Source organism: Mirounga leonina, unplaced genomic scaffold, assembly GCF_011800145.1.
Source record: "Mirounga leonina isolate KUSES-001 unplaced genomic scaffold, KU_Mleo_1.0 Mir_177, whole genome shotgun sequence".
Classification (NCBI taxonomy): domain Eukaryota; kingdom Metazoa; phylum Chordata; class Mammalia; order Carnivora; family Phocidae; genus Mirounga; species Mirounga leonina.
The window spans coordinates 8,283,436-8,311,185 of record NW_023270459.1 but is presented as its reverse complement, the minus strand read 5'-3'; the positions used below and the strand labels follow the sequence as shown (position 1 = coordinate 8,311,185).

Here is a 27,750-nt window from a genome sequence, read left to right as displayed (position 1 = left end):
ATGCAAGGGATCCACAATAGCCAAAACAGTCTTGAAAAAGGAGAACTAAGTTGAAGGCATTATACTTCTCAGTTTTACAACTTATAACAAAACTATGGTGATCAATACACAGTGGTACTGACATGAGAATAGATATAAAGATAAATGTGTTAGACTTGAAACTCAAGAGCTAAGCCCTTATATTTATGATTTATGGTCAACTAATTCGGGTCAAAAGTGCCAAGACAATTTACCATCCACAAAATCTAATTCAAAATGGATTATAGTCATAAATATAAGAGTTAAAATTATAAAACTGTTAGAAGAAGACAGGAGTAAGTCTTCATGACCTTGGGTTTGGCATGAGTTCTTAGCTATAACATGAAAAGCCAAACAATGAAATTTTTAAAAAATAGATAAATTAAATTCATCTAAGTTAAAAACTTCAAAGGACACCATCAAGAAACTGAAAAGACAGCCCAAAGATGGGAGAAAGTATTTGTACATCATTTATCTCATGAGAGTATTCTAACCAGAATATATGAGTACTCTTACAACTTCATAATAAAAAAGATAAATAACCCAATTAAAATGTGGGGAAAATGGTAAAATAGACATTTTTTTTTCCAAAACATTTACCAATGGCCCAAAAAACCTGTTCAACACCATTAGTCTTTAGGAAATTGCAAATCAAACCCACAGTGAGGTACCACTTCCTACCCATGAGGATGGCTAAAATTAAAGAGATGGACAATCTAAGTGTTTGCAAGGCTGCAGAGAAATTGAAATCCCATACATTCCTGATGGGATTGTAAAATGGTATGGCCACTTTGGAAAACAGTTGCAGTTCATCAAAAATTGAAAGAGTTATTGTATGACTCAATAATTCTATCCCTCAGTATATACTGAAGATAAATGAATACAGATGTTCACATGAAAACTTGTACACAAATTTTCACTGCAACATTATTGTTAATAGGCAAAATGTGGAAACAACTCAAGTATGCATAACTTAATGAATGAGTAAATAAAATGTGTTATATCTTTTCAATGGAAGTGCAAGAAAAAAAGAATGGAGTACTGATAATACTACAAATGGATGAATCTTGAAAACATTGTGCTGAGTAAAAGAAGCCAGTCACAGAGACCACATACTGTAGGACTCCATTTATATGGAATGTCCAGAATAGGCAAATCCATAGAGACAGAAAATAGATTAATGGTCTTCAGGGGCTGGGGCTGGGGGAGTGGAGGATGACTGCTAGTGGGTGTAATGTTTCTATTTGGGCTAATGAAATGTTCTGAAATGAGATATTGGTAGTAGTTGTATAACTCTGTGAGTATACTAAAATCCACTTCATTGTACATGTTAAAAAGATAAATTTTATGGTATATGAATTATACTTCAATAAACTATTGCTTCTTAGTTATTAAAGCTATTATTTAATAAATATGATGACAAAGATGGGAAAGACAATTCCCCAACTGATTCACATTTTATATCATTATCAGCCTCTGAGAAAAAGAGAAGAGAGAGAGAAAAAGGAAGCCAGAAATGATAACTTTGGTGTTTCAGTGAAGATCAAGAAACCCAGCATTGGGTGCTGTTATCACTGTCCTTGTCATGGTGTAGGGCACATTCCACCTTTCTGGTGGGTGTGACAACTTGTACAAGGGCAGGGCTTCCTTGCTCATCTCTATCTCCTTCAGCAACACCTCACTCCCCACACCTGCCACAAAGCCTTGAAAATTGATGGTCTCAATAAATCATAGGTGAATAAATTGATTAACCACCAAATGTATACAAATCCCATAAGAGAACTGTGAAGTAGTGATGACGATGATGATGATGATGATGATGAGTGGCACTATTTATAGACAGGCTAGCAAAACTAGCTTTGAAGGAACTCTCCAAAGGTGACTTCTAGAAATCACTTCTGCAATGGATAGATTGCAGAAATAAGCATTGAACTGCGCAAGGGTACTATGGTGAAGTTCAGCTCTTGTATGGTGTCTATGTTTCTTTTTTAAGTGCTATTGATACTTTCCCAGCTGATAAATAAGAGTTGGCAAAGAAGGCGAGCACAAAATGCAATTTTTAAAGCCATTCTCAAATTTTATTTCTCTTTGGCGTTTATTTGTCTCCTTCTTCCCTTAACATTGGGCTTTATGTTTTGGAGAAAAGAGCCCGGGTAAAGACCGTGGCTGGTCTTTTTGTACTACTGGGCTCTGTCTGTCCCTGGCTGCTAGCAAGCCTTCTGCTATTGTTTAGATTTCTGATTTACTACAGCTGTCATTCCTGTCGTCTGTTATTTTGGTAAGAGTGAAGGGGAAGTTCCTTCATCTGCCTTGTTATTTCTATTAGGGGCCCTTCTTCCCATGTGCCTCACTTCAAAGCCTCTTCTCATTTTCTCTCTCTACGTGCTTTCCCTTCCCTCTGTTGTCTTTTCCTGTAGGTGAGAGAGGAGGTCAGTGCTCTTTTCTGAATGGAGGAGAAAAAGCTTATCAAACATATGGAGGAGAATTTTAAAAAAGGAAAGGAGGCATATTGTGGGGTGGCTGGAGAGAAAGTAATGATCCAAAGTGGGGAGAAGATAAACTTTGCTCTTATTAGCATTGCCATTGGTAGTAATTTAATGATACTCTATGCTGTGTCTGTAGGAAATTCCTTACATCTTGTAGATATAGAGATGATTGAAACAAACAGCAAAAAATGGTGTAAAAACAGGATTACAGAGGTTAAACAGGTTGAGGTGTCTGGCAGCTCCAAAAACAGATGAGAAATATGGCCCTGGGGTGCAGCAAATTTAATCTCTGAGCAGGTTTATTGTTTCATCAGGTTTTTGTTTAAGAAGGGTTTCATTATATATAACATCGAGATAAATTTTTGCACAGCAGATTTATTCAACAGGTTTATTCCTTTACCAGGTCTCATAATATTTTACCACTTGGTATGTGGGGTCTTATTCATCAAAAGGGTTTATGACTTACCAGTTACGAATTTTAAAAAGTTCTACTAATAATGCAGGATGTGTTGAGATTTATAGGCAGTGAATTCATTCTATTAGGAGTTTTATTTTGGAGCTAGGATACACTGGAGATGTAACACAAGCAAATTGCATGGTTTATTTGTAATGAGCAGACATGGTCTCTGCAGGGCCCCCTGCTATGAGCAATGGATTTTATTCTTCATTTTATTGTGGCCTGAGGTACTCTAATGATTTCTATGAGTCAGGTCATTGGTGAGTCTAAAGCTTTGTCTAAAATGTCTGTGGCCCCTTTTCCCTGTAGTATAGCAGGCTCACCTCACTCGCTGGTGGAAGCACAGTGCTAGACGGGCCACCCAATCACTTTATTCTGTGAGTGTTTTAAATCCCCATTTCTTCAAGTAGAGACCACCATGGCTGCCGGTGCTCAGGTCAGAATCAATAATTTGCGCTAGTGGTCATCCTTAGTGGAGCTCAGGTAAGACCCTTACCTGGGCCAACAGATATTTTGTAGAGGAGAGCTCCTGCTTGCCCAGGGTTAGTTACAGGTGTTTGTTTCATCATGGCGATATAGTTAAGACTTTGTCCATAATCCCAGCAGACTGACAACTTCTGCAGTCCTGACCTACTCGGGTATCCGTTATGATTTATTTGTGGCATTTTCCATAGTTACCATCTCATCCTGGTTCATCACAGAAAATTTTCTATAGAGTCACCAAACATGCATAGTTTCAGTAAAAGATTCACCACCCTATCTCTGTTGAGCAGACAAGTGAATGTAATCCCAGCAGAGTTCCAACTCTTCCAATCATTGGGATAGACATTCCTGGCAATGGGACCAAGTTCTAACAGAAGTGACTCTTGTCAATGCTTCCAAAATGGGATAACTATGTTCTTTTTATTCCCAGAGGAAGTCAACACTGCAGAAGATACTGATTTCAGGAGGCAAGGCTAGCAGTTGGTTTTCAGATCCTGGTTTAGCACAGAATCAACCATTCCTTGAGAGAAAAAAATGATTCATGGTCAGTGACTGGCAAAATTTATTGCATTGGCTCACCTTAGTCTTATGCCTCATGTCCACCATATAACTCCTTTAACTGTTGACTCCGGGACCACCTCCTTTTGAAACCTCTTCTGACTACTTTGTTTTTCTGTGTGATTTGCATTTATTTTTCATAAGAATAACCGATTGGGTTGGTTTCCACCCAATTCCCTCACCACGGGTGTTGCTTCCCTGATCTTCATCCATCTGTGGTTGGTACTCATGGCTTTGCAACATTCACTTGTCTTTTGAGCCCTGAAGTAAGGGCTGTGGCTGGCTCCACCTACAAGGTGGGGTAGCAAGGCTAGCAGCACAAGATGCTCTTTGGATCTGTTTCCTTATGAGGAGCTCAGTCCAGCAGTTCTCTAAAAATATCCCCATAGTTACTTTTCCTCTCTCCTGGCCATTTTCCACACTGAAGCCAGTGAATCTTTTTAAATGAAAATTTTATCATGCCACTCTCTTGAGTAAATCCGCTAATGCCTTCCCATTTCCCTGAGGACAAGTTTACCTGGCCAGTAGGTTCTTCCTTATTGACCCTAGCCTTGCCTCGCTCTCCAGCTATTTCAAGCCCTCCTCCCTCAGTCACCAGTGTTCAGGAACTCCGTCTTCTTTCTTCCTGAGAGCACTGAGCTCCTACTCAAATCTGAGTCTCTGACCCTTGGCATTTTTCATCTGTCTTCTAATATTCTTTACCCCTACTCTTCACCTGGCTCCCTCCCCAGGTCATTTCTGTCATTTTCTCAGGGAAGTTGTCCACAATCTCCTGTCTGGATGCCAGACACACATTGGTGATGAATCACTGCTCTTTCTTCAAAGTCCTTCTTAAAAGTCTAGTTAGACATTACACAAATACTCAGACAAATAATATGTATGTTTCCTTAATATGAATGTGAGTTCCATGATGGCTGGACCATGTCTCATTCCTATCAGCGTCTCCAGGGTTGGTTCAATGGTGTTGAGCAAACATTTCTTGAGTGAATGAGTGAACGAAGGAAAGTTTTTTGTCTTCCCCATATGTTTTAAGATCCATTTGTGCTCGGATTTTGTCTTCATGTTTTCATCTCTGTCCATGGCATCTTGCCCAGGGCTGTCTGGCTGACTGGCTAAATCCAGAACTTTGATCTCCTTAGCACTACCCTCCCGCCAGCTCCCAGTCCTCCCAGAAGTACTTGAAGCAGAGTGCTGCCAGTGCTGTTTCAGAGATTTCTTGAGGAAGCCTTAAAGAGTAACATTTTCGGGCGCCTGGGTGGCTCAGTCGTTAAGCGTCTGCCTTCGGCTCAGGTCATGATCCCAGGGTCCTGGGATCGAGTCCCACATCGGGCTCCCTGCTCGGCGGGAAGCCTGCTTCTCCCTCTCCCACTCCCCCTGCTTGTGTTCCTGCTCTCGCTATCTCTCTCTCTGTCAAATAAATAAATAAAATCTTTAAAAAAAAAAAAAAAAGAGTAACATTTTCTTTGCTGGTTATTCGGTGTATAGGGTTCTATGCAGTAGCATCGAGGCAAACACATTTGCTGTATCCCATTTCTTTCTTGCTGGCAGGGACCATGTTTGTTTGTGTGCCCAGCCCCCCATGAAATTATGTTACCCAATATTTAACAGAGTTATCCCAGCCCCAGAGGAAAATCCCAGTTGGTACAAACGAACAGTCCCCAAAACATGGTCTACAGAACCCATCTCAGAGAGCTTTTGAGGGAGTCCTTTAGGTCAAAACTATTTTCATGATAATACTTAGACGTAATTTGCTTTTTTCCAATGTTGACATTTGCTCTGATGGTAAAAAGCAATGATGAATAAAAGGGCTGGTGCCTTAGCAGGAATCAAGGTGGTAGCACCAACTACTAATAGTCATTGTATACTTCACTGCCACACACTCACAGTGAAAGAAAGAGAGAAATCTATTTTATTTGAGAATACCCCGATAACATAGTAAAAAATATAATTTTTATTAAATCTCAACTCTTAAGTACATGCCATTTTATTATTCTGACTGAAGAAACGGGAAGTAGGCATAAATCAGTCTCGCTGTTTACCAAAGACAATGATGTGGACATCTCAGGGAAGTGCCTTTGGACAATAGCTTGAATTGTGAGCTGAGATAGCTGGCTTTTTTCATGGTACACCATTTTTACTTTATATAATGTTTGACATCCTATGGTTATTCAAACTTGGGCATTTGGCAGATGTTTTCTCAAAAACGAATAAAGGAAAATAGCTAACGGTGTCCATTGCCAATGATGACGTGTAAGCTTTCATACTAAAATTATAATTTTTAGAAAAATTGTATTTGCCACTATGAGCTTGACAGCTCCCAGTATTTTAAGAATTTTCTGATGAGATTTGTGGAAATGTTAAGGAATATAATGTTTCAATTTTGTGTAATGAAACATGTCAACATTGGAAGATGTGCATCATTCAGTGAACTAGTATTTTCCAAATGATCAATGCATGATGTCACCAAATCATGCCTGTGTAAAGATTCATTCAAAGAGCAAGATAAATCAATAGATTTTAGTGTAACAGAGTATATGAAAAGTTCTTTGATGTGGCTTCCGATTCCCCAGTCCCCTAATCTTCAAAAAGCTACCACTTGTTGAGTTTTAGTATAGCACCAAAGAAGATCCATAGTTATCTGAAGAGATTATTAGAATACTCCTCCCTTTTGCAACTACATATCTTCATGAGGCCAAATTTCTTCCTATACTTCAACCAAACCACATATCACAATAGACTGAAGGCAAAAGCAGATCTGAGAATACAGCCATTTTATATTAAACCAGGCATTAAAATTTTTACAAAAAATTAAAAAGAGTACCATTCTTCTCATTATTTTTTCATTTTGGTAAATGTAGCTATTTTCCATAACTATATGCTATTTATGTTAAGATATTATGGGTTTATTGTTTTTTTCTAAGCAAACTGATAGATACTTTAAAGTTTATCATGTTAATTTCTTTTTTTTTTAAAGATTTTATTTATCTATTTGAGAGAGAGGGAGAGAGAAGCAGGGGGAGGGGCAAAGGGAGAGGGAGAAGCAGACTCTCGGTTGAGCAGGGAGCCCAATGTGGGACTCAATCCCAGGACTCTGAGATCATGACCTGAGCCGGAGGCAGCCGCTTAACTGACTGAGCCACTCAGGCTCCCCATAATTTCTAATAAGGTATGTATTGATAGATATAATCCACATTTAAAAAAAAAAGGCTTGAACACCTCTGGTCAGGACCAGAGGTCCTGTGTATTTTGCTTACTGGTGATGGCTTTAGTCACAGGACTGCCATGAGATGTGAGGGGAATCCCCTCTGGAGGAAAAGCTTGTGTTGCTTTGAAAGTGTAGAGAAAGAAGGGATGTTCTTTCTTCCTCTGCTGGCCATCATTGGGTCTCTAGGTGACAGGATGATGGCAGGCTTCTTGTGGGACCATATGCTGATGCATGGAAGGTAGCAAAGTGAAAGTTTAAAAATCACATGAGTCCCGCTCAACAATGTTCAACCATAGGATTAACAAGCCCTGGAGCTGTCTTGTCCCTAGGCTTGTTGATATTTGAGAAAATAGGGTTTCTCCCATTGGGGGAGGGGTTTCCTTTCACTTAAAAGCCAAGAGCATTCTGATTTAGGAATATCCCCCAAACTTTAAACATAAAAAGTAACTCACGACCAGGATGAAGAGTCTTTTTTTTTTTTTCTTTTGACTTTTTTCAGTACAGAGCTCAAATCCACATCCACCTCAAAGATCATTGGTACTGCATGCCCAATCTCTTGGTTTTATATATGGCAGTTTGTATGTGGGCATATGATTTTTCCTCCTCATAGCCCCCCTTACCATCCAAACCAGCAGAAAAATAAACAGCCATATAAAAGAGGTGAATGTTATAGACAACAAGAAACTGCCAGGATCTATGCTGTGCTTCCCCCAAAGAGTCATTTCAGTCTATTAGGCACATAATGCATGTTTTAAAAAAGAACCCGTTGTAAATACACATTTGTTTAGATGGGCTGCAGCACACAGAGACTCTCCTGAGGAGAGAGGATGTATTTTACAACCTGCCAAAAAAGATCCCATGAAAGGTAAAATAAGGACAAACAGAAAGGCATAGAGCCCCTCGCGCCCCAGAGGCTGGAATGGAAGCCCAGTCCCTGGACAGTGCTGCCAGGGCTGGCCTGACACTCAGACAACTTGACTTCAGAGGCAAGAGACCAAGGCCTCTTGTGTCATTCAAGTCCTGGGACCATTCATGCTAACCCCGGGATCCGAGGGGACATGGGGAGGCGTCTTCCGATGCCGGGCCTCCAGGCAGCCGTCTTAAGCCCTGAGACTCAGGTGAAGCTGAGATTGCTTTTCCTGGCTGTGGGAACATGAACAGAAGCAGAGTACCCCCACCCATCTGTGGTTGGCTCTGGTTGCTACTGCAAACTCAGAGGAGCTCAGGACCTGTTTTTTAGGTGTAAACGAAATGTTCTTATGCCAGACGAACGCCATAGCTTTAAATAATAGCTACAGCTGGACCCGTGTTACCTTATACTGGAAAATGCCAGGGCAAGCAGTACCACTCTGAGGATTAGTCCCATGTAGGAGGGGTCTTGGGAGAGAAAAGCCAGGTGCCTAGTCTGGAAGTTCAGCCCCTGAGAGGAGTGGTGGTCCTTTTCTACCTTCATTTTGTGGATGCACCATACTTCCTCTGCGTTTTGCCAGAAAACATTGGCTTTTGGGTACAAATAGAGAGTCCCACTCCCTTCAAAGTAATTACACGGTGATGATGGGTACTTCCTGAGGCATCACATCAAGAGGACCGAGATGTCAACTTGTCTATTAATCAATGATGCTAAGATTGTTCACCTCGTGAAAGCCGTAACTTCCCAGTGTCTCCCTTATAGAAATAACCTTGTGATTTTATAATTAGTGACTCATCTGTGGAACAATTCTTAGGAATCATGTAAATATCCTCTTCCCTGATGATTTTTCAACCAATGATTTTAGAACGATCCATGACTGAGTCGATTATTACATTTTTTGCAAAATGGTGATTTTCTAATTCAGTCATTGCTTCTACAATCATTAGCTGGTATTGATACGTAAATAAGACTGTGTCACCATAGACTCCTGGATTCTTTTTAGTCATATGCTATAATCCATTATTGCCATCATTCTCTTCGATGCTCAAATTGTCTCAAATTTGGCCGCTAGGAACCCCTTGGGCTTGAGGACTTCCTTGCTTTCTGTCATAGGTTATTCCAGGGTCAGCTTGCCCCTCTTGTCCTAGAGCTGGAATCAGCCACTTCTCCCAGAAGTGCTAGTTCTTTGTAGTGGAGAATGGCATTTGCAAACCAAGATCTGGGTTCCGGGTGTGCCCATTGCTCCTGGATGGTCATTGCTTCTAGGCATTTCAACAGAGCTAGAAAATACAGCCTTTCTTTTTTTACTTCTTTCCTTGTCTTTCTTTAACAAAACCATGACTTCATATGAATCCCTCAAACTCAATTCCAATACCACAGGCATTTTCCTTGCTTTCCTCTAACCCACATTGGTTGGTCCTTCCTCAGTGAAAATTCTAGTCCCCAGCAATGCTAATCACACTAATGATATGTGGATCCCCCCCACCCCGAGTTACAGTATGCACACCATAATTTCAAAATTACTAATTATTGATAGCATGACTGACACCAACTTGCTAACTAAAGTTCAGTGTATCTTTGCAGTGGCTTTGTTCTTACCGATATGTTTAATCTGAGTCCAATCGCATGAAGAAGTATTAGAGAAATCCAGATTTAGCTATGTTTCATAGGATAACTGGCTGGATTCTTTAATGTATCAATGCTAGGGAAGTAAGAAAAAGAAAGGGGTGAGGGGAAGAGTTACAAGTTACAAGAGATAAAAGAGACATGGTGACCAAATGTGAATGTAGGATCTTTGATTGGGTCCTGAAAGGAAAAAAAAAAAAGCTGTAGGGTGTTTTTAGGACAAATGGATAAATATAGACTGTATATTACATAATCTTACTGTATTCTTATTTAATGTCTTGGGGGTGATAATGGTACTGTAGCTATATGTTACATTTAGGGAGCAAGGCTGTATTTGGTAGACACTTCTGGGTCCTCAGAAATACTTTTTGTTTTATCTTCCTTTTAAAGGTACAGATGATGAGAAATAAAGAAATGTAATTCCAAGTTTATTTGTAACTCATAGGCATGTATTTTGGATGTTTTATCTTAAGCTATGTCTAATCTACTCCTTAGATCATCCACCAATTTTACTGTGTTTTTCATTTCTAGATGCTCTATCAGTTTTTTTTTAAATTCATGTGTTCTGTTTTCAAAATGTCTGTTTCACCTGTTTCACCTTCCTTCCCTCAGGAGGTTAATTCTTTTTTTTTTTAATTTAAAAAGATTTATTTGAGAGAGAGAGAGAGAGAACACAAGCAAGGAGAAGGGCAGAGGGAGGAGAAGCAGACTCCCTGCTGAGCAGGGAGCCTGATGGACCCCAGGGTCATGACCTGAGCAGAAGACAGATGCTTAACCGACTGAACCACCCAAGCGCCCCTCAAGTCAGCTTATAGATCCTAACCACTGAGTGAGTTTTCTGTTTCCTTTCCCCAGGATGGCCTGTGACTTTTTTTTTTTTTTTTTTTGCCTCCCCTTTAACAGAGAGTGCAGCTTTTTGAAGATCCTCTGTAGAGGGAGGCATCCTGTTTCAAGCCCTATCCACACTGAGGTCAGATCTTTAGTCTTCATACAGCTTTTCAGCCCCCAGCCCTGAATTGTCTGAAAGGGTACTGCTGTGGGTCGGATGGTGTCCCTTCAAAACAGATCTGTTGAAGTCCAAACCCAGCATTTTAAAAGATGACCTTATTTGGAAATAGAATCTTTACAGAGGAAATCAAGTAAAATTGAGATCATGAGCATGGGCTGTAATCTGATAACGATTGTCGTCCTTGTACAAAAAAGAAATTTGGACACGGACTCCCACAGAGGGAAGAGGATGTGAAGACGTAGAGAATGCAGTGTGAAGACAGAGTGTTGGCATGATGCATCTACAAGTCAAGGGATACCCATCGCTGCCAAAAACCAAGGAGAGGCATGGGATAGTTCTTCCCTTCAGAGGGATCATGGTCCTGCCGATATTTCTATTCCAGACTCCTGGCCTCTAGAGCAATGAGACAATACGCTTGCATCATTTTAAGCGCCCCAGTTTGCGGTAGGTCATTACAGCGGTGCTAGGGAACTGACTCAGACAACTTCCACTATGGTGCCTACCGCCTAAGAAGGGCCACAGCCCTGGCATGTGCTCACCGCTCTTGACATCAGCTCCCTCTTCACTCCTGACCCTTGTATTTGTAATACTTTTTGGTTGTTCTATCTTACCCAATGTTCCTCTGCAGGTGTAGTGGGAGAGATGTCATGTGACCTCACGTTCTCCACCTGTCTCCCATTGTTGACCTGTGGGCTGCTGGGAACCCAAAGGAAAACGAGGCAGACATTTCCAGAGTAAAGAGGCAGCCCCGAATGAATGCCTCCTGCTAGTGCCACCCTGAGCCTCACCTAGGAGTAGGACCTAGAGCAGCTTGCATTGGGCTCAGAAGGGGTCCGGGTGAGTGACACAGTGAATAAAGCTGGCTGGGTGTAACACATACCTCACCTAGGAGTAGGACCTAGAGCAGCTTGCACTGGGCTCAGAAGTGGTCCGGGTGGGTGACACAGTGAATAAAGCTGGCTGGGTGTAACACATACCAGCTATTTTGAAACCCTCAGACTTCATGGTGTCGCTGTTATTTTTCTTGGATAGCAACCTGGGTATCACATCCTTAATTCTACTGTCACGTACAAGTGTCATGCAAATGTAATGCCAAGTGGCAACTGTCCTCCGAAGCCTGAAGAGGCAGGTCACAGTGAAGGAGGGTGCGTCCACCGAAGGGCAATTGCCATTTGTGAAATATTGTCAGATCTCTATAGTCTTGAAAACAAAAAAAGGAGTTCAGATCTTGATGTGAAATCTCTTGATTTTGGAATGTTGGCACTAAGAAAGAACTCAAAAAATTTAAAAACATTGTTTGGTCAAACAAAATATATGTATATGCTTGTTTCATCAGTTTACGAAACACAATTTGATGATTGCCTTTTCAAAACGACTAGTTCTATAACTTTTCTGAAGAGGAAGACTATTCTATAAAACAATAACAGACGTTTGCAATTCTCTTTATACCCTTTGTTACCAGTGGCCCATTTCCCTGTGGCAAAAAGCAAGTTTTAAGTGGTGGAACTTTTGTTGGTCTTTTATTTATTTATTTTTTAAATACAGAGAGGCTCTTGATTCTAAAGGCGTGTTTTCTTTTAAGGAAAATGATCAAGAATACAATTAATTGGAAACAGACATTGTTTGACGCCCCCCCACCCCAAGTTCTGAAAACAGACGGAAAATTCAAGGTCAACATTGAAATTCCAAGTTTAATTTATTCTGTTTTTTTTTTTTTTAAGATTTTATTTATTTATTTGAGAGAATGAAATAGAGAGAGAGAGCATGAGAGGGGGGAGGGTCAGAGGGAGAAGCAGGCTTCCTGCTGAGCAGGGAGCCCGATGCGGGACTCGATCCTGGGACTCCAGGATCATGACCTGAGCCGAAGGCAGTCGCTTAACCAACTGAGCCACCCAGGCGCCCCTATTCTGTTGTTTTTCTTCCTTCTCCCTCCCCAGAACATTCTATATTTTGCTAGCTCCATCGAGAACTATAGCTTCATTTTCATCTGCCTCCTAGGGAGGGGTTGTTAAGTAATTGTGACTCCGAGGAGGCCACTGCAGAGAGGTACCCCTGCGCACCTGCTTGCTGGTGCACCAAGAGGGGTGCCTGGGCATTGTTTTTTGAGTGATAGGAGGTGAACTAACTTGTTCCTGAGTTTGAGGGATCAGCATTCCTCTAAGACAGCTATTCTAAGTCGAAGCTTAATAAGGCTTGGGCTGCATGGTGCTTAGGATTCAGGTCTGCTCACTTGTCCCCTACAGTAGGAGCGAGGCAGGGAGCCAGTGACAGCATGGAGAGACCGTCTTGACACTGTTCTGCCACTTTCATTCTTTATGGGTCAGAGGAAGCAGAGAGCTCCAGATGGCCACCCACTTGACCCATCCAGCCTCTCAGATGTAACACTGACACTGCTTGTCCTTCTCGGTGTCTGTTTTGGGGCAGTGCCTCTGCTACGTTTTGTCTTTCCTAATACCCAAGTGTCAGTTCATCACTTATCAACCTGCTATGCCATTTGGAAGTTTCTTCATGTTTTCAGCCAGAACGGTCTCTCCAGCCTGATGGTTTCATAATCTCCTTTTCAACGGAAATCTTCTATCTGCAATACTGAACACTTGGGTTCTCTCAGTACCTTTGCCCATGGCCTCCACAGTCGGTTGGTTTGCAGGATCTGTTACTCTGTGAAATGGCTATGTGGACTCTAAGGGTTGGTGAAGGGTATGTCTTTAAATGTGAGCCTTCTCCTTTATTCCCATTAACCTTCCATAGGAAACTTCTTCAACATCTATTGCCCCTCTCTGGCTGTCAGCCTGTCTACCCTCTCACACCGTCATTCTCATAATTCAGCCAGAGTAAGTGTTCTAAGACAACAGCTGACCACATCATGACCAAGGTTTAACCCTTTGATGACTCCATTACATAGAGAACAAAAGCCAAAACCTATAGCATAGCACTGAAAAGCCTTCAGACTCTGTCTTTTACCAAATTTTACTCTTGGCATCATGCCTCCATTCAGGCTGCATCAAACTATGTTATGTACATCAGGTAGAAGCGGTGTATTGGACAAGAGGTTTTAGTTCATTTTATAAAAGGTAACTTTATATACCCAAGATCATAGCTTCATAACACACAAAGCAAAAGTAATAGAAATATAGAAAGAATGTAATAAATCCTTACTTATACTGAGAGATAATGGCCTGACCTCTCTCAGAATTCAATAAATTAAGGACATACAGACTAAAATAAAAATGAGAGCCAAAATCGTATACCTCAGACTTACACACTACTGTGTCAATTATACCTTAATAAATCTAAGAAAAATAAAAATGAGTAATGTTAGAAAAGATTTTTCAAATCAGTAATAAGCTTGACTATATATATGTTTGCATATGTGCACACACTTTTTCTAAGCAAACAGAAAACTCACATTAGTTTCAAACACACATGAAATAAGTGACCGTGCATTAAGCCACAAGGAAAATTCCTATAAACTCCTCAAATCAGAAATGACATGGATCATAGAAACAAATCACATTAAAAATCCAGACTTCTAAAATAATCCATGAGTTAAAAAGGAGATAAAATCAAAATAATAAACTCATGAAAAATGAGTCATACAAATATTTTTGTAAAAAACTAATGGCAATTGTAAGAATTTTAAGTATATATACTAGAAAATTAAAATGGTTGAAATTAAATGAAGCAAATATGTAATTCAAGAAGCTGAAGAAAAGATAATAGTATAAACCCAAAGAAATTAGGAAAACATTGATGATATTAACAAATCCAAAAGTTATGAAAGTTTTTTAAAAAGCATCATTATCTTTAATATCTGGTTCTTGGAAAAAACAAAAAATGTCTGGCCAGTATGGTCAAAAAATTAGTATATACAAAGATAGAGAATATTAAAAATGGGGAAAAGAATATAACTTCAGATAATGAGGAGATTATAAAATTAAGTGAATGTTGTAACATTCTAAAATGTAGACAAAATAGAAAATTTTTCTAGTAAATACAAAAATCAGTAAGATTGATTTAAGTGGACAACCTTAAAAAAGCAGAATTTGTAGAGAACTTTTTAAAATAGCAAAATAATAAAAACTAAAAAGCTTTCCTAAAAATGGCACCAGATCTAGACCATATGTAGATAAGTTGTACTAAAACTTCAATAAAATGGATAATACTTATATTTCACAGAAACTTCCCCAACTCATTCTACAATGGTAATATTTCATTGACACTAGAAGGCAAGAGTAACATAAAAAAGAGAACTTTTTTTTTTGTAATGTATGAGCATAGATACAAAAACTCTAAATAAGATATAATCATGAAACTCGTTACTAAGTTGAGTTTATCTTGGGAATAAAAGGATAGTTGTACCTTCAGAAATCTATTTCTGTAATTAATGAGATTAAGAGATTAAAATAGACAAGTCACATGAATAGGCATTAAGTAAAATTAATCTCTCATTCATGATTTTTAAAAGCCATAGTAAGGTAAGAAAGGAAAAAAAAAACTTTTTAACCCAATAAAAAGATTAAGAAATACAAATTAAGCATGTAAACTTAGGAATATTTTTGTTAAGAAACTTGACAAAACACTCATTTAAGTCCCAGCCACTAAATAGAGAAATGAAGTGAGTAGATAAAATATTGTAATAGAAAAAAAAATCACTATTTAGAATTAATATGTTTACATACCTGACAAATCTAAGTAAATTCCTTTGAATTATTATTTGAAGGTAGTTGGATACAAGATAAATATATAAAAACAGAATTTCTGGGGCGCCTGGGTGGCTCAGTCGTTAAGCGTCTGCCTTCGGCTCAGATCATGATCCTAGGGTCCTAGGATCGAGTCCCGCATCGGGCTCCCTGCTCTGCGGGGAGCCTGCTTCTCCCTCTCCCACCCCCCCTGCTTGTGTTCCCTCTCTCGCTGTGTCTCTCTCTCTGTCAAATAAATAAATAAAATCTTTAAAAAAAAAACAACAGAATTTCTGAACAACTGGGAAATACATAGTGAAAATAACCCATCTGATAGCAACAAAACACATACATTATCTAGAAAAAAGCTAACAGTGCATGTACAGGACTTGTAGAAACAAAACTATAAATGCTTATAAAGGACACAAAGGGGAGAACATAACTGAAAAGTCATCAGAGGTAGGAAGACTTAATAATGCAAACTTGTCAAATCTCCCCATATTAATTGTCTATCCAATACTCAGTGCTCTCCTGTCTGGGACTGAGGACTTCTTTGCCCGAGGTAAAGCCTGCGACAAAGATTTGCCTGCGGGGCGTTTATTTTAGGAAATGATCCAGCAGCCTCTGGAATAAAAGGGGGTTGCTGAGGAGTGTCTTTGGCACACAGTGGTGTCTGATACATCTCCCAATCAAATCCCAGTAAGAGATTTTTAAAGAAAGGTGACAAGCAGATTCTGGGACCATTGGAGAGACACTACAGAAGAATCGTGAAGACACTTTTGAAAAAAGAAGACTGGGGGCGGGGGGCTAATTTCCCCACCAAATTGCCACACCTAATCTAAGAGTGTGGCCATTACAACCATGTGATCTTACAAAAGAAAGAGCTCGATGGCTCTGAAGAGGGAGGAAATAGGAAAGAAATAGGACCATGTAACCGAGGGTTCAGTTTATGACAAAGGCAGCACTTTGGTTGGGAGAGGAAAAACAGACCAATTACCCAATGATGAAGATAGTCGGCTATTCATTCGAAATTAGACCTCAATATTTCATGATATGCAAAATTTCAACATAGATTTAAAACTTCATAAAAACAATTAAAAGAAAATAATCTTAGGGCATAAAAAGTACTCCTAAATAAGGTATGAAGCCCAGAGTCTCTGAACAAATAGGTGGATATATTTGACTACATTAAAACGCACAAAAATCTTCTGCAGAAAAGACAAATGATATATTGGGAGCAATATTTATAACTTATATTTCAAAACATTCAAATTTTCTAATAAGCGGAGAAATTCAAATTAAAATAAGATTATCCATTTTTATACCTGAGAATGGCAAAATTCTAAATGACTAGTATATCCTGAGCAGGCAAGGATGTAAAAAATATACCATGCCATCTACCTTTGATAAAAGCATCTGAATTTAAAATGTACACGCCCTTCAAACAAGTAAGTTCAATTTTGGAAATCTAGTTTACAGAAACACTTCCATGAACATGCAAAGACTTACATATACAAGATTTTATACCAAAGTCTTATTTGTAATAATGAAAAATTAGAAGCACCTAAATATTAAATATCTTATAATGAATTATGGTATATCTATACTATGGAATACTAAACAGCTATTAAAAAATTATGTGTATTGGTTTTGAAATATCTGTGAAATGAATTATGTGAAAAAAAATCAGGGTCCAAGCTAATATATACGATATCTCTTTATTTATGTGAAAATCCTATATATATTTAGTATATGGTTAATACGATATAATATATATTACATTTATATCATACATATATATTTCACATTATATATATTTATGGAAATGTGTAGAAACAAATGACTGGAAAGAGGTACCTCTAATTGTTCCATAGTGCTTACCTTTGGGGAGGAGCACGGAGGTGGGGATAAGATAAATAAATACATTTGTTCTCTATGTTTCAGTGATGCCTAAATTTTTTCACAATTTTATGTTGATATATTCCTCAGAAAAAGTTAAAAAAAATAAAGGTGTGCAATTTTATTACCAAATATCATTTTCTTTCCACCTTCACTAAATAAATGCTGAGCAAATATTTAAATATACCAGTGTGAGGGGGCCTCTAATTATTGACTTCCCAAGGGCCCTCCATATCTCCATCTGATCTGCTCCTATTGGACTGCCTCCGGGTGGAGCAAGAGAGGTATATGAGGCTGGGCCTGAGCCCCAGGGGCATCTGGGCTCTGCAGCCACAGACAAATACAAGGGAACACTTGTGCTCAGCAGCCCAGGGTGACCCAACCCCAGTCATGCTGGGAATGCAGGGAGACACCATAGTGGAAAAAGTCTTTCTGTTGACTCAGGACAAGCAGAACATTCCAGAAGTCCTGTGTGAGGGGTACCCCTGCTTAGAGGCGCTCACTGCTAAGCCTCCAGCCTCCCTGGAAAGACAAGGTTGGCATCACCTTTGGAACTATCCACATGCCTGGAGGCTAGCTGAGTGGAGAGATCAATGACAGCGTTTGGACCAGCATTCTGGAGGACCCCTTGCTTCATGTGGACCCCTCAGCTTTGAGCTCTGTGCCATCCCCAGGGTCTCCAGCAGTGCAGGTTGATGCAGCTGGCCGGTCTTCATGTCCTGTGCTGCTAAAGGAGCTGGGATGCAATTACTCTACAGAGCATCAGACTGCATATTGCATTTTCTGAAAGCTTGAATCATTGCCTTTCTCCAGGGCACACCAGGCTTCCACGCCCAGGCGTTGGTACTTGAGTGCAGGATGGCCTCAGGGACCTCAGATGTATTGCCTTCCTGTTATCTTCAGCAGCTTGGCCATCCTAACAGTCATGCCCTATAATGAGCTTGGCCAACAGAATGAATGAAACCATATTTCTGACCTTCTTCACACCTATCTGAGTCTTTCCTCAATTTTCCTCTCCACTTATTGAGCAACAGTAAGTCTTTCTATTTGCTCTTGGTACAAATGGGAATATACCTTGCGACACAGGAAGTTCCGGCAAAAGCTCACTAACAAGGCACTTAGAAATTGAAGAGCTGCAGTGCTGGTATCTCTGGAATCTCATGGTCTTGGGTGTATGAATTCTGCCCATCGTTGGGCCCTGAACATCCAGGAGCACAGCATGATGTCGTGGTGGTCAGGGGCCCTGGAGCCCTTGAGACCAGCAGTGCATCCAGGCATTAGCTCTTGCGGACTCTTTGTCTCCTGCAAATTATGTTAGCCTTTCTAAGTCGCTTATTAAAGTGGGGATACTAACTCCCACCTTGTATGGTTGGTGTTCGGATGAGAACATTCAGAAGGTGCCAGCATTACCTGGCCTTCTATAAGACCCAATAGATGGTGGCCATTATGGTACTATCCTCAGGGAGGAGGTCCCAGGGTCCAGCTCAAGGCACTGGGAAAGAAGACCCAGATCAGAGCATGATTTTGCTTCTGAGATACATCGACAGGTGCTTCTAAAAGCAGAGGAATGTTCTGGTCCAGTGGACCTGTACAGCTGGAGGTTTTCAGGCTCCTAGACACCCTCACAAAACAACTCTCTCTCTCTCTCTCACACACACACACGTTCATAAGAACTATATGCTTTCTTATAGTAGCATCATTCACATAATATTTTCTTGAAAATGAACATTTTTGTTCCCAAACTGTGTTCTCTTGGAGAGAAGGACAGACTGATTTTGTCCTCAAGAACACAGTCATTATGACCTCACACCTCTAACCTTGTGCTGAGAGTCCAGGAGGACAGAGGATGAGTTACTGAGGGACGCATCTTATAGGAGATCTCCTGAACAGCAGGTTCCTGCCTGCGGGGTCTGGGAGAGGCAGGAGACCTTTCCAGGTCCTAGCAAACAATTTGAGATATTCACTCCATTTTTTTGATTTTACAGGATTTTTACCATTTTTCCTACAGTATCTTTGGAAGGCACAGACCACTCAACTGACATCACGTCTATGCTTAGTGTTCTGAATATGAAGTAACCTGTTCTTTTCTGATTATCTGAGTCTTTCCAGCACTTGCAAGCTGTGGTGTCCTCTCTGATGTCTCTTCCCACTGTTACTCCTTCCTCTGCCTTAGAAAACGTTTTCCTGTATTTAAGGCCCATTTGGTAGGTGTGGTCTTAGTAACGGACATTTGAAACCAAAAACACACCCCTCTCCAGGCTTGCTTAAGCAAGGATGGAGGTCAGTTGGAAGGTTGTAGGGTATTTCTCTCTGAAAACATGGGTAGGGAATGCCCCTGGACAGCAGGAGGGATGGAATCAGGAAACACAGCTGCCTTTTCTCTGGGACCTCTGGTCTTGAATTTTATTCAGCCTCTCTCTACACATCTGTATCCTCACGCCCTCTCCCTCTCTCTCGTCTTATGACCTTACTCTTTTTCTCAAGGCCTGTACAACTCTGACCTTGCTTGGCCTGCAACCAGGAGCCACAGAGACCTAGCTTAGATGCTCTATGGTCCTCTTCTGAATTTCCAAGAAAAAGAATCTAAATAGCTCAGCTTGTTCTCTGGGTTGACCATCTCTGGGTCAGGGGAACTTCCCGACTATCTGAAGTTCACTGAGGGCGGGCACTGGCCTTTCCACTTGGACCAACACCCAGTAGGTACTCCATAAAATTGATTGACTGATTATATACAGCACACGAGGCTTGAAAGTTCCTACAGTGTGAGAATGGCTTTCAAATTGTCACTTGCCCCATCTAAGAATAAATGTCAGCTGATCCAGGCTGAACAGAGTGTTAGATTCATTTATTTTACTTTCTGTAGACCTTCTGGGTGAAAGGCAGGCTCATAAAACATGTGTATGAGCTGGAAAAGCTGGGGTACTTGCAAGGATGAATTGTAAAGTGTAATTTAACAACATCACTTATGTGTAGCGTCAGGCTCTTGGTGGGATGCGATGGGCACCAGGCTGGTGCGGGTTTTGCTGCCTTGGCAATTGCAGGCCCTTTAAGAGATACTATGTCTTCCCCCGCTAAGACACTGAGACAGAGGGAAGAAGCGAATGGTCTTTCTTAATCGGCAAAAGTGACCACACATTGCCCAACCTGACTCCCTCTTCCTTCCCTGGCCCCCGTGAGCTTTGTGGAGAAGGAGGAAAAGGCAAGAGGCAAGAAATAGGGAACAGTAGAGGGGAACACGGGGCTGAGAGGCATCTGCAAGCCATTGGGTTTACATGCCACCTTCTGTCCCCTGGGAGGCTGGGTGCAGTCAGGTCCCCCCGGTGGGCTACAGCCCTGGTCCTCCTGGGCCCACACCCCCATGTCACCCTCACGTGACCTTAACCTGACGTCTTGGCAGCCCCCGCTCACCCAAACACGGACCCAGACACAGGGCACAAGGACATGGTGGCATCCGATGGCTGGTTAGATTAATGATGTGCTTGCTCTCCTTTTGGAAGCCCCAGAGGAGATATCTACAGATTTAATTCTCGTTTAAAGGTGGAAGCGTAGGTTTGAATCTTGTATCAGGTATCACCCCCTTCCTGCTCAGCACATCTCCGGAAAGGTCAACGCTGGGAGAGATTGGAGTGTCAGAGTCTTCTCCCTGGTTCTGTGTAAAGACTTCTGACCTTTCCGTGGGCCTAATTCCTTCCCTTCCTTCCCTCCTAATGCTTCTCCTCCCCCCTTTCAGCACTATTATTTATCGGTGTAAAACGTGTGGTGCACACACACATATTCTAAATTAAAAAAAAAATCTTATCCAAAATAGCACATGCTGGTACTCCTCAGCACCGTCAAGGTCATCAAAATCAAGGTGAGTCGAGAGACTGTTGCAACTCAGAGCCAAAGGACAGCATGGCAGCTAAATGCGATGTGGGGTCCCGGATAGGGGTCCCGGAACAGACACAGGCCATCAGGTAAAAACCAACAAAATCTGAATCAAGCATGGGCTTCAGTTAATGATAATGTATCAATATCGGTTCATGGACAAGGACACGTGGGTCCTACTCATTTAAGATTTGGAAAGACAAGGGGAACTGCTTACATGGGAATTCTGTTTTGTCTTCTCAATTCTTTTGTAAATCTAAAACTGTTTTAAAAAACGAAGTCGATTCTGACAGTGAAAGACCAAAACTCATGTGTGCTAACACTACAGTTCGGGCTGGACACTTAACATTAAGTATCACCTTGGCCACTATGGCTGAAGAGGCCCTCAGGGGGGTGGGGTGGTGGGGGCTGGATGAACTAGTCCTTCTTGGTAACCAGGAGGTAACTGAGCAAGGAGCTCATGACCCAAATTCATCTCGGGGCTTGCTCGAAAAGCCAGAAATTCCCCATGGAGGATGACTCCATTTGGGTAGTCTCATTAACCCATCAGGCTCCAGACAGAAAGCATCGCACATGCAATACCCCGAAGGAAGAAACCCTAGGATGTGTTGGGAAGGAGGGGCGGTTGCCGGAAGAGGGGAGGTTGATTTTCCCGGGAATGAGCCACGCTCCCTGAAGCGGAAGCGCTGGGTGTGTGGAGCCTGCGTTTTCCCAGCCAGCCTCAGGGAAGGCAGTTCAATGAGCTTGGGTGGCCCGAGGCATCATCAGAACCACCCAACCCAAATGTATGCATTTGGGATACTAAAGAGGGGCACAAGGGAACTTTCATTTACCGACTGCCTGTGACTACTATATTTGAACACCTCACTGACCACAGGAAATGAATGGGCTTTGTTCTCCCCCATCCTGGCTCGGCCAGGCAATACCAGGGGAACACCATGCTGGTCTTCCCAACTCCTCCCATTGGTGTCTTCTCTCTCTCTCTCTCTCTCTCTCTCCCATTGACATTCCAGCCCTTGAAACAAGGTCTTGGCTCCTTTCTCATTTCAGGATTTCGTTTTGGGGGAGCCAGAACACCTGTCCGCTGATCGCCTGCCACTCCGCATCTGGGCCCGGCTGACAGGCTCGTCTGCTTTGACTAATGATGTGATTGATGGACAAAATAAGGAAGAACATACAAAAAAACATTTCTGTCTGGTCTGGTGTGTCAGCAAGCCTTCATCAAGTGGCTGCTGAAGGTATATTTTGCTGCACGCCTCATTACACAGTAATGGCCTTCCCAGGCAAAGCTGTTTCTTTTCATGACACAAGACAGCGGGCAGCTTTATGGGCGCGGGGCCCCCCGAGCCCGGAGGATGGGGAGGCGCGCTAAGGCGCGGTCATTTCCGAAAGTGCCTCAAGTTGCTTTTCTGTTGTCATGAATTTAATATGAATCAACACAATATGAAATGGGCATGAGGGATTTTAGTGACTAGTGATTTTTTAAGACTGCTGTCTAAACAACCATCAAGAAAAAAGGGGAGGGCAGAGCCACCACACATTTTCTTGCTCCAAACCTGTTGCAAAAAGGAGTCATCTGTCAATTTTATTGCATTAAAAAAGTACACAGAAGCATATAGTCCAAACAAATGTCTTCTTTCAGGCTAAACATGTGGAAAATGCCACAGAGCTATGCCAGAATCATCTCACTCAGCAAACCAAGTATTCATAACCCTGCGCCGGTGGCCTGCTGTGGATGGGTGACATCCAGGAGAATTACACATGCCATGCTGTCGCCTCTTTGTGCATATAATAATGATCTGAAAATCAGTTCTGGCTGGAGCGCCAGGGAGGCAAAGAACTGCTTCATTTGGCTAACAAGATACGTGTGAGTTAGAACCCAGTGCTGGAGGATGAAAAGGAATCATGCTTAAAAATAAGAGAAAGTAGGTAAATTCTTGGCCTGATTTTTTTTCCTTCTCTTTCTTCACTGGGCCACAGAATCCCTACTTATTTTTTGTAAAGTATTTGAACTCGCCTTGATATTAGGTTTCCTTCTTCCCTCCTCCTTTCTTTCCTCCCTCCACCCTCCCTCCCTTCCTCCTTCCTTCCTTCTCCCTCCCTTCTTTCCTCCCTTCCTCCCTTCATTCTTTCCTTCCTCCCTTCCTTCCTTCCCCCCTCCTCCCTCCCTCCCTCCTTCCATCTTTCCTTCCTTCCTTCCCCCTCCCTTCTTTCCTCCCTCCCCTTCTTCCCCTTTCCCTTCCCTCCCCTTCCCCTCCCTCCCCTCCCTCCCTCCCTTTCATCGGTCCTTCCTTCCTTCCTTCCTGCAAATTTTCTTTGCCAAGGTATTTTATTACACACGTTCCACTCCTTTCTTTAACATGTTGGACTGTCTCCAAGAGGAATGCTTAAAATGAAGTTTCATTTTAAAAACACTTTTTTATTTTTTCTTGCTACCGTGATGAGTCTTTAGTGGTGGGTTATTGTGAATAATATGTGATTTTAATGAGTTGTGATTAGACAAAACTCTCTTCCTATAATAAATACTAGATAATAAATTAGAAAATGTATATGAGATCTTTATTCCTATTTAAAAAGAGAGAAAGACATAAATGCAAAATCTTGTTATGATAAATGTAAGAGATAATCTTTTAACATGCATTTAATTTGCTGTGAGAGTACGAGACAGCTGTTCAAGCTCCCATGTCTATGTTGACTCCGCATTGCACCAGCCGGTCTGGCGCTGGGGACAGTGGTCACCTTCCCACTAGGGTAATTAATAGCCCATCCCTGGGGGGGCAGAGACATTAATCCCCGGCAGAGGAACACAAGTTTAGAAATAAACAGGTTACCAAAACCAAACCATCAGATGACTTCCTCTGTGTACGATAATGAGGACAAAGAGGAAATGAAGGAGGAAATGTGTTCCAGTGTTTGGATGAACAAAGGCAAAAGTAGCTGTCGACATCTTTTGTTAATTTCCCACATCTGTGCATATTGTTCATTGAGTTTTGATATCAAAATATCCGACTGTTGAACAAAAGGCCCGTGGAATCAGGGAGCAGGATTAGCTGGAACGCGTGCACACCTGCCCGTGCCTGGTCACTCAGCCACTTGGAATTTGGAAGCAGGTGGTTCTTGTAAGGGCAGGGGCCGTTTTACCGGGAACATTTTTTCAGCGGCTGTGCTCCGCTAACCTTGGAGCGGAGGCTTGCTGCCAGGGGTTGCTGTCTGCTCCCACTTCCTGCCCCTCAGGCCTGAGCCTCATCAGCAAGCCACAGGTTTTCCTAGAAACCAGCGCCCTGCGCTGTCCTCTGGGCCTGGCGGGCCGTTTTGCTGGCATCTTCTTGATTTACGACTTCAAAGCTAAGCAGTGAGATGCCTTAGCCTGGACATCCTCTCCCCCCGCTCGGACCAGAAGCAGACCTCCGCTGCCAACGAGGGCTTCACAGACCTGGAACCTTTATTCCTGCCTTGACTTTTCATTTCTGAGCCAGAACCTTTTCAAAACCCCAGGGGCAGGCAGCGGGGTGGGGCGTGGGCTCTGCGTGAGGGCGCCTTGAACGGCAAGGCTGCAACCCATCCGTTCTCCAGCGAGGTCGTTTGTTTCAGAGCTAGTGGCTTGCGAGAGCCACTGGGGAGCGAGATCATCTAACAGCAAAAATATTCTTTCTCAGCAAATTGCTTGGAGCCAGGGGGATGAAGCTTCCAGGTGGGTGATACTAAGCACCGAGTGGAAGGAGAAGGCAACCCTAACCTCGGGTTATTTTCTCTAATCTTGTAGGAACCAGCCACCCGTTCACAGACTGCTCTATATATTACAACATACATTTTTCCTTTTCCTAATCAGGTTTGTGTATCTTTCGTGATTGATTTTCTTTCACAAAACCCTTAATATTTTTCCAGATGCCTTCTACCTTTTGTCCTCCCAGCTGCCACTCACTCAAGAGAGGCTCTTCGGAACACATCAGACTAGAAATGGGTGTATTTTTTTCTTTGGTCTCAATTCCTCTCTACGGTTTTAAGTTATTTCATCTCCTTATTATTTTTATCATTTCAGTCGAAGTGGTGGCATTATTCAATTTTGCAAAGAACCTCAAAACCCACTTGGTTCTTTATAACACAAAACAGCTTATTTGAAGGTATATGGTTTTTAAACTTAATATTAGGATTTATTTGTTTAATGTGTGGGATTGATTTGGTAGATGATTTTACATTGAAAGAAGGCTCGTGGGTTTGGTTGTGAGATGGAATTTTCAATTGCATTCCAGAGAGGCTGCCATCGGGGGCTGGCCAGGAAGCTTCCTGGAGACTCTCTGTTCCAAGCAAATGTAGATGTTGTCTTGGCTTCCTGCTCCCTGAAGCGCAGGGCCTGGGGTCTCTGCTCCAAGATCCTTCACCAACAGCTCCTTTGATGCACCCTGCCAGGCAGCATGGCCCAGGGCGGGTGTGTGTGTGGGGGGGGGGGGGGGCAGGGGGGTAGACAAGGCCTCCAAGGTGAACCCACAAGAGGAATCTGTAGGGAGAAGTTCACCTGCCCCAGTAGCCATTAAAATCAAGACCTCGACACCAGGGACTCCCGGTTTATTCCAAGTCATGGAGTTCCTTGGGACTCTCTTTCTTCTGCCCACTTTTGCACAGCCCTGGAGGACGGGAATCATGACGCTGTTTGGAGCAGATGATTTTTTTCTATTCTTGGTGTCACCCTACCCGTGCAGATGGACTGTCTTGAGCTGTGGTTCTATGTGGTTTCTCAGATGACAGTCCTATGAGATTAAGTGATCAGAGGTACTCAGAGGTGACCACCTCGATAATCCACGCTTATGCTGCCTACACCTCCTGACTTGCCTCAGTCCCCTAGGCCCTCACTTTAGCTTCCCGGATTTGAACTCCCTGACAAGATGGTAGCCCATGAGTTTTTCCCCATGCCATGCCTCACGGGGCACCCAGACTGAGGCTTAGGTCCTCTGGGGGTGGCAGACTGGTGGATGCCCAACCAGGCTTGGCCATTTCTCACTGGTTATCAGAGCATTCAGTGGCTTCTGAGTGAATGACTCTATGCCCTGTTGGTGCCTTGGGAAGGGTTTGGGGATATGAAAACATGGTCACAGGAGTTGGATACAAAAAATGACGTCATTTGTACCCATGCCAAGATGCTGCAGACCCAAGGGCTGCCTGGATCAAACACATGGCTTCGTCTCCATGGTATGTCAGGTGATGGGTGGGCCAAGTCTGAAGAGGCCAAGACCCCCTCCTGCTCCGGTTCCACACATCTGCTTTCCACCTTGGAAGCACCCTTCTCATGGCTACAGTCTTTGAACTCTGATGAGGTGTGTGAAACACCCCATCAACACATCATATCAGATATCTTTTGAAATGAAAATCTCTTAGATCAGTTTCAACTCATTCCAAATGTCACATGTATCCTCCAGGCTGAAAATCAATCTTCCTTCTACCCTTGATATTGTTTGAAACGCAGTGTAGGTCTTTTGGGCAGAGAAACTGGCAAGATGGTGAATTGGGGATTGAGCTGGGGCTGGGTTCTGCCAGTGCACAACCTGGACACTACTCTTCCTTCATCGCATTCAGGGTCCCATGAGCTTCTCCTCTTGTCCAGCCTCCTCTGCCTGGCATTGTCCTCCCCTCTCCTAAATTCCCCTTGTCTTTCCAGGACAACTCAAATCCTGCATTCACCTGCAGAATAAACTTAATTCTTGAATTCCATTCAGATCCCCCCAATGCATGCAATGTGAGTCACACAGCCTGGTTCTGCCTGGGGTGGTTCTTCAATGGGTTCAGGTATGTGAATCTCATCTTACTAATGATCTTCTTCTTTCTCTGTGTCCCCAACAAGGTTCAGCTGACTGCCAGACACTGGAAGCTCGGCAAATCTTTGTGGTTTGACTTACGGGTTTTGGAAGAAACGAAAGAGATGGTCTCAGTATTTACTCCTCCTCTCCCACCGCTTCCAGATTCAATCCTTCCTCTCTCTATTCCAGCCACGTGTTTACTTGTGTGGATTTATGTGGACCCACTGCGTGACCCTGGAGATGGTAGTATCAGACCCACTATTGGAGGGTTTGGTTAATCACCTGATATTTCTCCAAAGGCACTTGGCATAAAACAAAACAAATCAAATGCACAAATCTCATCATATATAAAACAAAAATGAACACCATAAAAAAGGGAGCAAAATTTAAGCTACAGTGGATATTAACTTTAACATATAAATAAGCCCGGGACTATTTTCTGATTCTATTTTGAAATGAGGGCTACTGTAAAATGAAGAAAGAAACTTAAAATAATAGCAATTTAAGGCAAAGTGTGTGTTATTAAAAGTTCGTGATGTTGAAGAGCCAAACTCCTATTCCAGTACAAGATTTAATATGTACTTCACACAAAAATAAATCATGTAATATTTTCATGGCAGACATAGAATTTTATGGCTTTTATGACTATCATGGAATTGGGATTCATATTTTATAGACAGCTCTAATAACATCAAGAAAGTGCTCTGGGAAAAATGGGGGCTTAGAGAAAGACAAGCGACCACTCAGCAGAAGCTGAAATCAAG

At 42.1% G+C, this 27,750-nt stretch overlaps 1 protein-coding gene across 1 annotated transcript in view; it reads left to right on the top strand.

Moving 5' to 3' along the window:
- The window catches only part of LOC118022787 (60S ribosomal protein L39-like), a gene marked incomplete at its 5' end in the record, with an annotated part of 65,307 nt that extends 40,754 nt beyond the window's left edge, over positions 1-24,553 (top strand). The window contains one exon of the mRNA XM_035023588.1: positions 24,432-24,553. Coding sequence (XP_034879479.1) covers positions 24,432-24,553 — 122 coding nt within the window. The remainder of the gene's footprint in view (positions 1-24,431) is intronic.
- Positions 24,554-27,750: the final 3,197 nt, after the last annotated feature.